At 39.7% G+C, this 13591-nt stretch overlaps 1 protein-coding gene across 1 annotated transcript in view; it reads right to left on the bottom strand.

Moving 5' to 3' along the window:
* Positions 1 to 6527: 6527 nt before the first annotated feature.
* Positions 6528 to 13591, bottom strand: part of LOC135476299 (dynein axonemal heavy chain 10-like) — a 58051-nt gene continuing 50987 nt past the window's right edge. Inside the window, 7 exon segments of the mRNA XM_064756287.1 lie at positions 6528 to 6679; positions 7255 to 7400; positions 8776 to 8956; positions 9717 to 9884; positions 10377 to 10720; positions 11164 to 11335; positions 11730 to 12236. Of these exon segments, the coding sequence (XP_064612357.1) occupies positions 6533 to 6679; positions 7255 to 7400; positions 8776 to 8956; positions 9717 to 9884; positions 10377 to 10720; positions 11164 to 11335; positions 11730 to 12236 (1665 nt within the window). The 3' untranslated portion in view covers positions 6528 to 6532.

Genomic DNA, 13591 nt, shown 5'->3' with positions numbered 1-13591 from the left:
CTGTTATGCAGTAAGATGTGTAGGGTTGATGTACAATATGACAGTTCAGTGCTAGACTGTCTATCTGACTGTTATGCAGTAAGATGTATAGGGTTGATGTACAATATGACAGTTCAGTGCCAGATTGTCTATCTGACTGTTATACAGTAAGATGTGTAGGGTTGATGTACAGTATGACAGTTCAGTGCTAGTCTATCAGACTGTTATGCAGTAAGATGTATAGGGTTGATGTACAATATGACAGTTCAGTGCTAGACTGTCTATCTGACTGTTATGCAGTAAGATGTATAGGGTTGATGTACAATATGACAGTTCAGTGCCAGATTGTCTATCTGACTGTTATACAGTAAGATGTGTAGGGTTGATGTACAGTATGACAGTTCAGTGCTAGTCTATCAGACTGTTATGCAGTAAGATGTATAGGGTTGATGTACAATATGACAGTTCAGTGCTAGACTATCAGACTGTTATACAGTAAGATGTGTAGGGTTGATGTACAGTATGACAGTTCAGTGCTAGACTGTCTATCTGACTGTTATGCAGTAAGATGTGTAGGGTTGATGTACAATGTGACAGTTCAGTGCTAGACTATCAGACTGTTATACAGTAAGATGTGTAGGGTTGATGTACAGTATGACAGTTCAGTGCTAGACTGTCTATCTGACTGTTATGCAGTAAGATGTGTAGGGTTGATGTACAGTATGACAGTTCAGTGCTAGTCTGTCTGACTTTTATACAGTAAGATTTGTAGGGTTGATGTACAATGTGACACCATTGTTTATATGGTGTGTATATCAAAGTGTGTGTTATTGAATTAACATCTAGTTAAGCACAGTCAGAATTTCATGTACATATGTACATAGTTTTTTTTTTACTTCTTTTATAATTCTGATTTCATTTTTCAGTATTTTTGACTCAGATTTCATTGTGTGTGTTTTGTTAGCCTGTAAATTCAGATTTCATTCTTTACATTCTGTTATTTGACTTGGATTTCATCTCACCTGTTTACTCAGATTTATTTTTTTGCTGCTTTACAGCTTTTAATGTCATTGTTTACAGCCTGTGACTCACTTGCTTAAATAGCTGTGTGACTCATTAATTTGGTTTTGTGAAGTACCATGTTGAGTCTCATTGGATTGTTGCTGCATTGTTTATAGTGTCTGTCCAAGATGATTTCATTGTTGACAGATTTTGTCCAGCTTTACTCTTTACATGCATCTCACGGTTTGCTTGTGGACTCTTTATGTCATGACACATCAGTACTTTCCCTGTTTTCTGATGTCACCATTGTTTGTCTGCTTCTCTCTTCATACCCTAACCTAATTCCAAATGATTGTTCTTTTTGTTCCTATTCTTTCAAGTATTGTACATGATCAGTTCCAAGCTAATCAAGTGTTTCATTATTGGAGATATTTTCCTTCGGTTCTGAACGTTTTGTGTTGTAATTTCTGCGAACATTCCCGGCAAACATTTCCAAATTCAAATTAATACTGTGTCTGCAGGTGTATTTTATATTCAGATTGTATAGCAGTGAAATTAGAGCACCGAATTTGATATTTATCATATGTATCGGTGTATACTGCGGTAAAATTTGTATTCCAGTCCACTTAAAAAGGTAGTGATAATCAAAGCTAGAGTCGTCAAGAAAGGTCTCAGCTAATTGGATTGCTGTACTGTTTCCTGCAAAATGAATCTGGTCCAAGCTGAAATAATGATTGTATGCTCTCGCCACTCTTTCATCTTTTTATTTTTGGTGTGTTTTACCTCATACATGTAGAATGTACCTGGCTGAAATACTAGCTATATTGATGTTGTTGTAGCATACAGCCATTTATTGTACACTTTTGCCTGTATCACTTTCTAACATTGTGGAGATCATACAAAGTGTATTTCATATTGCTCATAGCCAGTATATAATGTCCATATTGATTTCGGCATTAGCAACATTTTACAGTGACGTCATTCAATGACACAATGTTTTCTCTCTATACAAATTCATAAAATTTTCCTTCACATCAGCTCGTATTCATTCAAGGACATCTCCGGCCGTAAGTGGGGAAGGTCTGACAGCAACCTGCAGATGGTCGTGGGTTTCCCCCACGCTCTGCTCAGTTTCCACCCACCATAATGCTGGCTGTGGGTGTATAAGTGAAATATTCTTGAGTACGGCATAAAACACCAATCAAATAAATAAATAAATCAAATCATTCAAGAACATATATTCAGTCAGTAATGTATATTCATTCAGTAGTGTATAAGTACAACTAGAGCTCTTGGCCTTGTTTCATCAGAAAGGGGTCCACAGCTGACAAGTAACATCATTAGAGCTGCATGTTTTTTTTTATAAAATTATACAGTTTTTTGTCCAAACTGTAGACCTGCTGTTTGTTTGCATTCGGTGAATGTTAATATGAAATGTGCTGGAAAAATACTGAATAAAAGATACCAGTCAGATAAACCAGTTGAAAATCTACGCTTTTCTGCATAGCCAATTTTATAATGGCACTACAGAGTTGTAACATTGTGCTGCAGATTACAGTCTTCGTGGGGAATCCTGGGGAAGCGTTGGCAAGGTCAGTGTGACCTTAAAAAGCTGTGACTGTTGACCTCTGTTATAAGATACCGAGGTTGCACACTGTTACTACCGGAACCACACTCTGTAACTTTGCACAGTCCTGTACATAATGGAGGCAGCATATAATACACTATGCAGTAAGTTGTAGATACCTGCCATTACAAGTACAGCAAGAATAGCTGGTTTTGTGTGCGTGTGTTTTTATTTGAATGAAGGGAATATGGTTAAAAACTACTTGGTACACTTTTCACAAAGCTGTAATAATGATACATGAATTTTTTCGGGAATCAAATTGTCTTTATATGACATGATAGTCCTGTACATATAATAAAGATGTAAAGAGTGCACTCATTAAGTGGTATTACAAAGTTCTGTGGAAGTGACTTCAGGATGCCAAGCATTATCCACAATGTATCAAGTGAGATGCATAGGCCTTGTTTAACAGAAACACACAATTTGAGATTAAACTGAAGAATTCATACTATACCAAATCTGCTGTGTTTAATTTATTCTTCAGAATTTGACATTGCGGTACTATGTTTGTCCATAAATACATGATGTACAAATTCTTTGGAACAGTTTCCTTGTACACTGCAAGAACTACAGCAAATTAGGGGATGCCATGTACAGCATATCCGTGTGATGTATATCCAATTTTATAATCAGCCAGATTGTGGCCATGTTTGGACAAAACTGAGCGAAGAGTAAAAAATTTATGCTGTGTTTCCAAGGACGTGGTTGTCCTGCGATTACCTGTATGTTAATTCTTCCAAGAATTGGAATTTCACAAACACACTGGAGTGTTTCCAGGGACTCTACCTGATTCCTCAGTGCAGAGTGAATGAAACATGTCCCATTCTGAACGCATTGTCTGTGGAAACACTTTGTCTCTGTCGACTTCTTTGAATCTTACAAAGAGTTCATGGCAAGGCACCGAAGCTGTAATATTTGTTGTCCAGATTAAGATCTGTGAGAAAACCTCAGGCTAAACCAAGTCCTTCCTCATACATTCACTTGTCTGACGCCAGCCATCATTAATTATGTATGTGGTTGATTAGCTTTTATATTAACCGATGATCATGGATTTTTCATTAATGCGATGGCAAGGTACCGTAATTTGTGGACCTTTTCGACCAGCAGGCCTCAATTCACAGCTGTGTGCCAGCTAGACCGTAAACTTTGCCGCTTTTACTTCGAATGATCGAAACTTAAAATGGTGCCGCAATGGCGAGGTGGGTGATTGTTGTTCTCGCCACGAAGTTCGGAGCACATGCTTGGCGTGGGTAAAGGCTTGAAGAACTCCAGACATCACCTTTATTTTTATACCATGAATTAAAATGAAAAAAGTATCAAGCCACAGTTGTTTACAAACCTGTAAATTGCGAAATTAAGCTCCTGTGAAATATTAGGGTAAATCTATTCCTACTCACATTTTTGGGGACTGTCACTGCGTAAGCCTTACAGACAACTGACAGCTTACTTCAGAATTCAGTAATGACCAATTTCATGAACCTATTTTCATCGACCCGTCCCTTGGGGGAAAAATGTCAACACGATTGTGAAATCTCCCGCCAAATCTAGACTAGCAGATGGAGGCTCAAAATTTCACATACCATCACGTGCTTAGTGAAAAGCCTGTGGATTTTCTTTTGGACTTAATTGGGTTTAATTTTGTCACTAAGCCATTTCAATAGAGCCATCATAAAGTCATGTGCTGATACAAGTGTGCTGCAAATATATTCACAAGACTTACATGTAATCTCTTTACCACGAGAAAAAGACGAATGTGTGTTTTGATGCAAAGTGAGTGAAAAGATATTTTCTTCTGAGAAGAAACATGTGGCTTGTTTTTAACAATGATGTGTTCAACCTACTGAAAAGAAAGAAAAAAAAAGTCGCCTGAGTTGGACCGATTATGGCTGGTCGATCGGATTACACGCAACAGACAACTAATTTCACCTCACGTTGCATCGGCTCACATGTTATTTAGAACCAGTAGAAATTTAGTGTCTCACTAACATGCTCGCTGTACCTGCATGTGTGTTGACAGTTTGCTGCACAAACTCTTACAGATGAGCTTACATAGTAAATTAAATTGTGTAATAGGCTATTAAACAGTTTGGTGTCCGTCATTGAATGGAGTGAACAAATGCAGAGCTTCGAGCAAACTACCTTTCTCCTCTCACCAGTTACCTGACTGACTCCTCCTGACTTGAGCTCATTCTGGGAGGCATAATGAGTTTGTCATTGAATATTAAACTTTACATCATACAACTGATAGTGATAAAGCAAGACATATAACATCGTAAACAATTTATTTCCTTCATTCTTTAACACATTCAATATTCCATGTAACAATCAGTACCGAAATCCTAAAACACTTTAAAACTTATGATTAACTTTAACAGTCACAGTGAATGTGGAAAACACAAGGGACGGAAAGCTTCTAATTTGAAAGGTTAGTGGAATCCACTATAAAAATATATCATAACAGCAGTCGAGAAGAAAGTAAAAATCACAACAGAAGTCCTACATTCTGAAAATTCTACACACTGTGTAAATCTGTTGTGTCCATACAAACAGTGGCACATCTCTGATATGTCAGTGTATAGGAAGGTAACATTTGTTCCCTACATGCATAAATACTACACCGGTATATGAAAGTGACATAGTGTAAAAATAACTTGTATACACGTATATACACTCTATATTGAGGACGGAATGCACACTTGGAAGGAGTAAATCTTATGGACGGAGGTTAGATGATAAAAACAAATAATGTACTTTATACATGTTAAGCATGGTTTGTACAAACAGCACTTAGATAAGCCAGGAGTGCTGAAGCCCTTCACCATTCTCACTTACATATCACAGCCTCTTTGATGAACAATGGGGTACAACTTCAACACAGCACTATGGGAACAAGGCTAAATCAAATACAACAGCTTGTACATTTAATACTTGAACTTTAACATGACGGTAAACAGCAGTTCACAATGGAATTTTCCGTGCTGTATAAGTGACAGTCATATAAACGCCATAACTGCAATGCGTTTTCAACTCCAATCCGGCAGTATAAATTGTTTTCTAATACCGCAATGTAACGATAAGTTTCAAATGGCGATCCTCCATCACAAATTGTTTCATTACACTGCAATCAAGCATTGCTTCATGTCTTCTGTTCATAATATAAAATGCAGCAATAGAGACTTCCATTCTAGTGCAATGCAGTTTTAGGTAAGGTTTAAATATACCACTTTTACAACACCACAAAGTACTTCATCACACTGCAGTGTCACAGCAGCAGTTCATAATGCTGACACAGGAGTCAATACTGGTAATAAGGTTTTATATTAACCATGAAAATCAACAAACAAAAAAAAGACACCAATATCTATAAACATTAACAAAATAACTATTTACATCACATTACCACAGATGTCCAAACCTGTGTTTATAGAATAACTGGCATGAATAAAAATATGCCAAAAATAACATTTATTGCATAAGGTCAAACAATTTCCTGTGCTCAAATAAAACAATGTCTCTTCAATGGCCATACAAACTGGTACGTAACAACCTCTGAGTACTCCTTCACATGCAAGTCAGATTATAGGCCTTTTTCTGTCATCTTTTTTTTTCTATCCCATTTATGGAATAATGTTTAAGCTCCCTGTAAAGTAATCATTCTCTTCCAAAGTTGGTCCAAAAAACTAGGTTTTTTGAAATACCAAAACTAGATGGAGGAAAACAAATCAAAATCATGGTATCTGCTGTGGGGTTTTTTTTTTTTAAATTTTTTTGTGGAGAATCCTACTAAAGTCAACATCATTGATCAGAACATATTGGTCTATGATATAAAGTAGATAAAAAACACTACAAAAGTACAATGTGTTCATGGAGTGCAGAGAGCAACTTCTGAGTGTCCGTTTGTCCGTGTGCACAAGTCTATGTTGTTCAGTCTGTGTTGAGAATGAGGCAGACTCCCTGTAACACCCAATGACTGATGTGCTCTGTGGTAGCCAGGTCAGCTTCAAACACAAGACCTACTCCCATAGCGTTCCTCCTCTGTGATGTCACATACACCGGGGTACGGAATGTGTTCTGAAATAACACATAAAAAAAATTATTAACATTAATTAATTTAGGATTTAACATTGCTCAATGCGTAAATCTGATTGATACATGGGACTAACTGGTACAGGTATTTCCAGTTATACCTCAGCAAATGAAGAGTATCTAGGACTTGTATTTATTTACTATTTTTTTGATTATGTTTGATTGATAATGCTGAACTCAAGACCTATCCACATAGTTTGGTGGTAGGGTTTATGGGAAGAAGAAAGATGAGTATCCTTAGTATTTTATAAACCACCAACTTTCACTAGATTTCTCTTGAATTACCTGGCTGCAGCCAAACAAACAACAGCTGTCATGCACAAATTCTCCTGTAATAGCTCTCTTGGACAAATATGCAAGTGAGACCTTAGCTCTTCATTCTTATGACTATGGTTTAAATACATACAACTATACATGTATATGTGATGAGCGTTTGGTGTCAGTTTTAGCAGGTACATGACAAACTTTGTAAGTCAAGCTGTTCAGGCCACAGATCTGGAGCAGGACTACATCTGCTATCAGCTATATTGTGTACGTGTAAAAGAGAAAAGTCAAGTCACCTGAAGTTTGAGCCTGTGAGCTTCTATGGGTATGATCTTGAGTACCGGTAACTGCTGGATCAACTGTTTGGGCTTCTGGCGGATCAGACACATGTCCTGTTTATCCCAGGCTGCTCCCTCCAGGTATAGGCCATGAACAAAGCATCCTGACAAAGAGAAACAACAATATATACACATGTCCTGTCTATCCCAGGGGGTGCCCTTCAGGTACAGGCCATGGACAAGGCATCCTGACAAACAGAAACAACAATATATACACATGTTCTGTTTATCCCAGACTGCTCTCTCCAGGTACAGGCCATGGACAAGGCATCCTGACAAACAGAAACAACAATATATACACATGTCCTGTCTATCCCAGACTGCTCTCTTCAGGTACAGGCCATGGACAGGGCATCCTGACAGACAGGAACAACAATATATACACATGTCCTGTCTATCCCAGGGTGTGCCCTTCAGGTACAGACCATGGATAAGGCATCCTGACAGACAGGAACAACAATATATACACATGCCCTGTCTATCCCAGGGTGTGTCCTTCAGGTACAGGCCATGGACAAGGCATCCTGACAGACAGGAACAACAATATATACACATGTCCTGTCTATCCCAGGGTGTGCCCTTCAGGTACAGGCCATGGACAAGGCATCCTGACAGACAGGAACAACAATATATACACATATCCTGTCTATCCCAGACTGCTCTCTCCAGGTACAGGCCATGGACAAGTTATCCTGACAGACAGGAACAACAATATATACACATGTCCTGTCTATCCCAGACTGCTGTTTCCAGGTATAGGCCATGGACAATGCATCCTGACAAACAGAAACAACAATATAAACACATGTCCTGTCTATCCCAGGCTGCTCTCTCCAGGTACAGGCCATGGACAGGGCATCCTGACAAACAGAAACAACACTATATACACATGTCCTGCTTATCCCAAACTGCCCTCTCCAGGTACAGGCCATGGACAGGGCATCCTGACAAACAGAAACAACAACATATACACATGTTCTGTTTATCGCAGACTGCTCTCTCCAGGTACAGGCCATGGGCAATGCATCCTGACAAACAGAAACAACAATATATACACATGTCCTGTTTATCCCAAACTGCTCTCTCCAGGTACAGGCCATGGACAGGGCATCCTGACAGACAGGAACAACAATATATACACATGTCCACAATAAAATATACACAATGAAAGAATGTTCTACCTGGCTGAAAATGTTATATAAGGATTAGTGCAAAACCATAACCTACTACAAGTGTGAAAGAGGTGAGCAAGTGTTGTGCTACTGAGAATTTTTAGCCAGATTGGTCTTGGTGACTCTATCAGCAGCCTGGCTGAAGCCACAAGGCTTGCTGTCATATCTCCCCTCTCAAGACATTTTTAGCCAGATTGATCTTGGTGACTGTATCAGGAGTCTGGCTGAAGCCACAAGGCTTGCTGTCAAATCTCCCCTCTCAAGACAACATGCTACATGAACCTGCCACTACCACAGACTAACTCACCCTGATGAGCGCGCTCTGTGACGTCGTCGGGCGTGGCATATTGAGTCACAGAGGTGTACAGGGTTGACTTGTCCAAAGGCCAGCCATTCTTACGGCACGTGGCCTGCACCAGAGCAGTCAAGTAAGATTCGGGGATGTGCAGGCCTGATAACCACATCACGGCTGGTTCTCCTTCACTGATCTGAAAACACACAGTAAGACAGTGAGAATTCATTTTGTCGGCTTGATTTTTTTTTTGTGGGTTTATTTTTTTCACATCTAAATGAAGAATTTCACTAAAAAGACTTTTTCAATCAATCTGTCAATCAAGAACCTCAATATTGGTGCAGATATGTTGACCAGATGTTCCACACATGGTTACAAATGTTCAGTCTTTCTGCGTTGTCATGATGACACAATTGCTTTCACCACGAATAGCATGAAAAGTAACATTATCACAAGTCACGGGGATGTGGGGCATCAAATGTGATGGATCCATCCATTAGCTGCTGTCAACTTTATAAACAAAGAAACCACAGCACCTCCCTATGTATGACAAATCTCCTGACCTGAAGCCGCAGCTAAGCAAACAGTCTTGTTCATCAAGTGTTGTGTTGCAGTTGAAAGTGTGATATGATAATGTGAAACTTGGAGTCATGCGTTTGAGGTTCTACTCTTATGCCAGCAGGAGCCTTCTTCATATTGACAATCAAATGTTATAAAGTACATGTATTAGGTATCTTTTAACATGGACCATTCACAACACTAAATCCAAGACAACATGAAGCCCTAAGAGTGATGTCACTGCTGTATGTATTGCCAACTTGCATTTGTACTGACTGAATCTGCATTTACATGCCAATTATTTTCATAGTCAAAAAGGGTTTTATTATTTCCAGGTGCAAACTTAATGAACATATGATGATCTTTAGAAAAAAATACAACTTGTGCCAAGCCCTCACCCATTTGGTATACTGAGCATTCCTCTTTTCAAAGTGGATCATCCAGTTAGCCAGTGACTTGAGGGTCTCCGGGGCCAGACGTCTCCATATAGCAGGGATCTGACCATTAAACAGTGCTCTGGCCACTTCGTCCAGCTCACTGCTCATGCCCACCTCTCCAGCTAGAGCCTGTATAAACATCAGCAGTCCACATCATTATACCCATATCTATGTCACATCAAGACTGACTAGAGCTGAGATCTGACCATTAAACTGTACACTGGCCACTTTGTCCAGCTCACTCCTCATGCCCACCTCTCCAGCTAGAGCCTATATAAACAGGTAACAGCCGATGTCATATAGTACACATACATTGTACTAATGTCACATCAAGACTCATTGATGAAATATCGAGCTATCAAGCTAAACAGGTAAGAGTTGAATCTAAATATTGGTCAACACTGATCGATTTTGAGCATATTTTCGAGCATATTTTCGAGCACATTTCTCGGTCCACTGAAAATATTCTGTTTTCTGTGAAGCTTTGAAGATAAATTATCGCCATAGTCAAAAGATTAAGGTGGATAAACTGCATTCATAGTTTTACTTAAACATGAAAAAAGGAACCAAACAGAACGGGCATAACATCTGAACACTACAAATTCTTCTATCTGTACTGACCCGCTTGAGAGTGGTTAAGGACCTCTTCATTCGAGTGATCAGCTTTATGAAGCGCTCTAATTCCTGCAACAACACCACCGTAGTTGGGGTAATGTCAACACCAAACTTTTTCTTGATCTTGTCCAGCTCGAGTCCTGGTGGCAGACGATTCAGGACGTCGGAGGCGATCTTGTCAATGAAATCTTCTCGACTGATGCCACCCCCACTGTCCCCTGTTTGTGGCTGTAGCTCCACCAGATGGCTCCACATGTCACGGGCAGCCAGCGTGTAGTAGCCGATCTCAGCATTAGGGTGCAGACCAAACACCTCAGGGGTGTTTGCTAAGGGCAGGCTCTCTATGTAGTCTACAAGGGACAAAATTATACCAGTGGTCAGACAATGCATATAAAAAAAATCAACATATAGTGTGAAATATCAGAACAAAATGGACAGAGTGAATACTAAACAATGGCTGAATGATCTTTTATCTGATAGACTTCAGAGTGAATATTAAAATAGAAACAGCCTTTCATTTCAAACTTAGCGTCACTGGGATCATGCACTTCACTAAAGTACAAGTCATTACTACTGGTGAAGCGAGTTGGGCTTGGAGAAACCCTCTTGCATTGCCAGGGTGCATGAGAAATCTCCTGATCTAAAGCAGCAACCAAACCAGCAAAAGACAGATCATTGGTTTAGCACTTAGAGTCACAAGTACATGTATGTAGATTCGGCCAGGACTGTTGTTAAGACTGATACCTTGGCATTGTCTGATATACAAATATAGCATCTTGTGGTGATAACTCACCCACATAGACATCCCTGGCTCCCTCCTCGGGGATTCTGTAGTCCACCTCATCGTTGTGGTAGAAGTGGAATGGCTGGAACGTGTCAAAGATAAAGTCTCCCATGTACTCATCCATGTACGTTCTCAGCACGCGTCGGTCAAAGTCGTCAATAGCACGGCCTCCATACATCACCTGGGGAAAATGGGCAGAGGTCAAACAGAGCAGAGGTCAAACAGGGCAGAGGTCAAACAGGGCAGAGTTCACATAGGAGCTACTCAGTATTTTGTTCATGTAAATTTCATAAATCAAGAAAGAGTCTTGTATTGCTGATCAAAAGAAAATGAAATTTATTTTAAAAAGATGACTTTGTTTGCAAAGGTGGCAAATGGGTATTGAAGACACAAATTTACAGCCTTTATAAAGTTTTGAAAAAGTGGAAGATTTGGTTAAGAACACAATTCATTTGAAAGTCAGCATATCATACTAACCTCTAGGTATTGGTTTCAGCAGAGAAATCTGATTTGGAATTCTCTAACTCCATTTACCTTTAAGCACTATCAGATTTTCAAATGACACTTGTACTCACCTCTCCAATCAGATACTTGAGGCTGTTCCAGGGGATCTTGGCCTCGCCTTGCTCTGCTGCTTTCGTCAGGTATGTGTTTAGGATCTGTTCACACACCTGAAAGTCAGACTCGTTAAAATCGTATGGAATATTCCAGCCAATTTTCCCATACTTTCTTCGCTCCTGGACGACAGCGTGGAAAAAGGCCAGAACAAAGATGAGAGAGGGGAAAGCATTGTGAGGGCATTCCGCCAGCGCGGTACTAGTGATGCGAAAATATGTGCTACGTAAGTTGAGCTTGAGCCCATTGGGTGGCTCGGTAACGACCTTGAGTGACCTCTGAAGAATACCGATGGGGAAGTTAGGGGTGGGCTCTGTGGTAAGCCAGAGACGGAAGTCAGGGTGGGGTTTGGTGAGTTTCTCCAGTTCTTTCTCTAAGTGCTTGAGCCAGCTGACCAGTAAATGACAGTTCTGCAACATGAGCCACTGTCCGCGGGCAATCGCTGTCTCTAGCAGCTGTATGGCAACCTGTGATGGAAAGATTTAAAGCGTTCAACTTTTAGGCAAACAGAATTATATATTGCAATTGATAAATTTTATCAAACAGTAAGTGACATCAGGTCCATTCCTTAGATTGTATCCCTGAAAGTATTTTCATTTATCTGATTGTTGTTTAACGCCATACTCAAGAATTTTTCACTGTATATGATGGTGTTCAGTTTCACAGGGGGATAAAGTTCCTGGCATAAACCACCAGTCTTTGGCAAGTTCCTGACAAACTTTTTCACATGTGATGCACAGATATGCACGTCATATTGGTATATTCATATGCATAGACAGCCACATGGAAGACAACTGATATTCAACAAACGTTAGACTGCACAAACGGTCACATGAACATCATTAACTGCTTCTTGTCACTAATGCCCCACAGGCACTGATGGCAGAGGAATACACATATTCTCTGCCCAAGGCCATGGTTGAACCCACAACTCTTGTACCATAGCAATGCAAAAGACAAGTCCCTTTAACCTTTAGATCACAGCCCAATGTCATCCATGGATAAACTGAGAGTTTGCTCCTGGATGCTATTTTACCCTTATCAGCATCATCTGAACTTCACTCATAATCAAAGTTACTTATTCCTACCCTTCTGGCCTGCTTTATGTGATAATAAGTTCATAAACCCAGAAGTGGGAAAACAATTTGATATAACTCACCTGGGAGCAAGTTCATAAACCCAGAAGTGGGAAAACAATTTGATATAGCTCACCTGGTAGCAAGTTCATAAACCCAGAAGTGGGAAAACAATTTGATATAACTCACCTGGTAGCAAGTTCATAATCCCAGAAGTGGGAAAACAATTTGATATAACTCACCTGGGAGCAAGTTCATAAACCCAGAAGTGGGAAAATAATTTGATATAACTCACCTGGTAGCAAGTTCATAATCCCAGAAGTGGGAAAACAATTTGATATAACTCACCTGGTAGCAAGTTCATAAACCCAGAAGTGGGAAAACAATTTGATATAACTCACCTGATAGCAAGTTCATAAACCCAGAAGTGGGAAGACAATTTGATATAACTCACCTGGTAGCAAGTTCATAAACCCAGAAGTGGGAAGACAATTTAATATATCTCACCTGGTAGCAAGTTCATAAACCCAGATGTAGGAAAACAATTTGATATAACTCACCTGGTAGCAAGTTCATAAACCCAGATGTAGGAAAACAATTTGATATAACTCACCTGGTAGCAAGTTCATAAACCCAGATGTAGGAAAACAATTTGATATAACTCACCTGGTAGCAAGTTCATAAACCCAGAAGTGGGAAAACAATTTGATATAACTCACCTGGTAGCAAGTTCATAAACCCAGAAG

This window comes from Liolophura sinensis, chromosome 10 (assembly GCF_032854445.1).
Source record: "Liolophura sinensis isolate JHLJ2023 chromosome 10, CUHK_Ljap_v2, whole genome shotgun sequence".
Classification (NCBI taxonomy): domain Eukaryota; kingdom Metazoa; phylum Mollusca; class Polyplacophora; order Chitonida; family Chitonidae; genus Liolophura; species Liolophura sinensis.
This window is presented reverse-complemented; position numbering and strand designations above follow the sequence as displayed.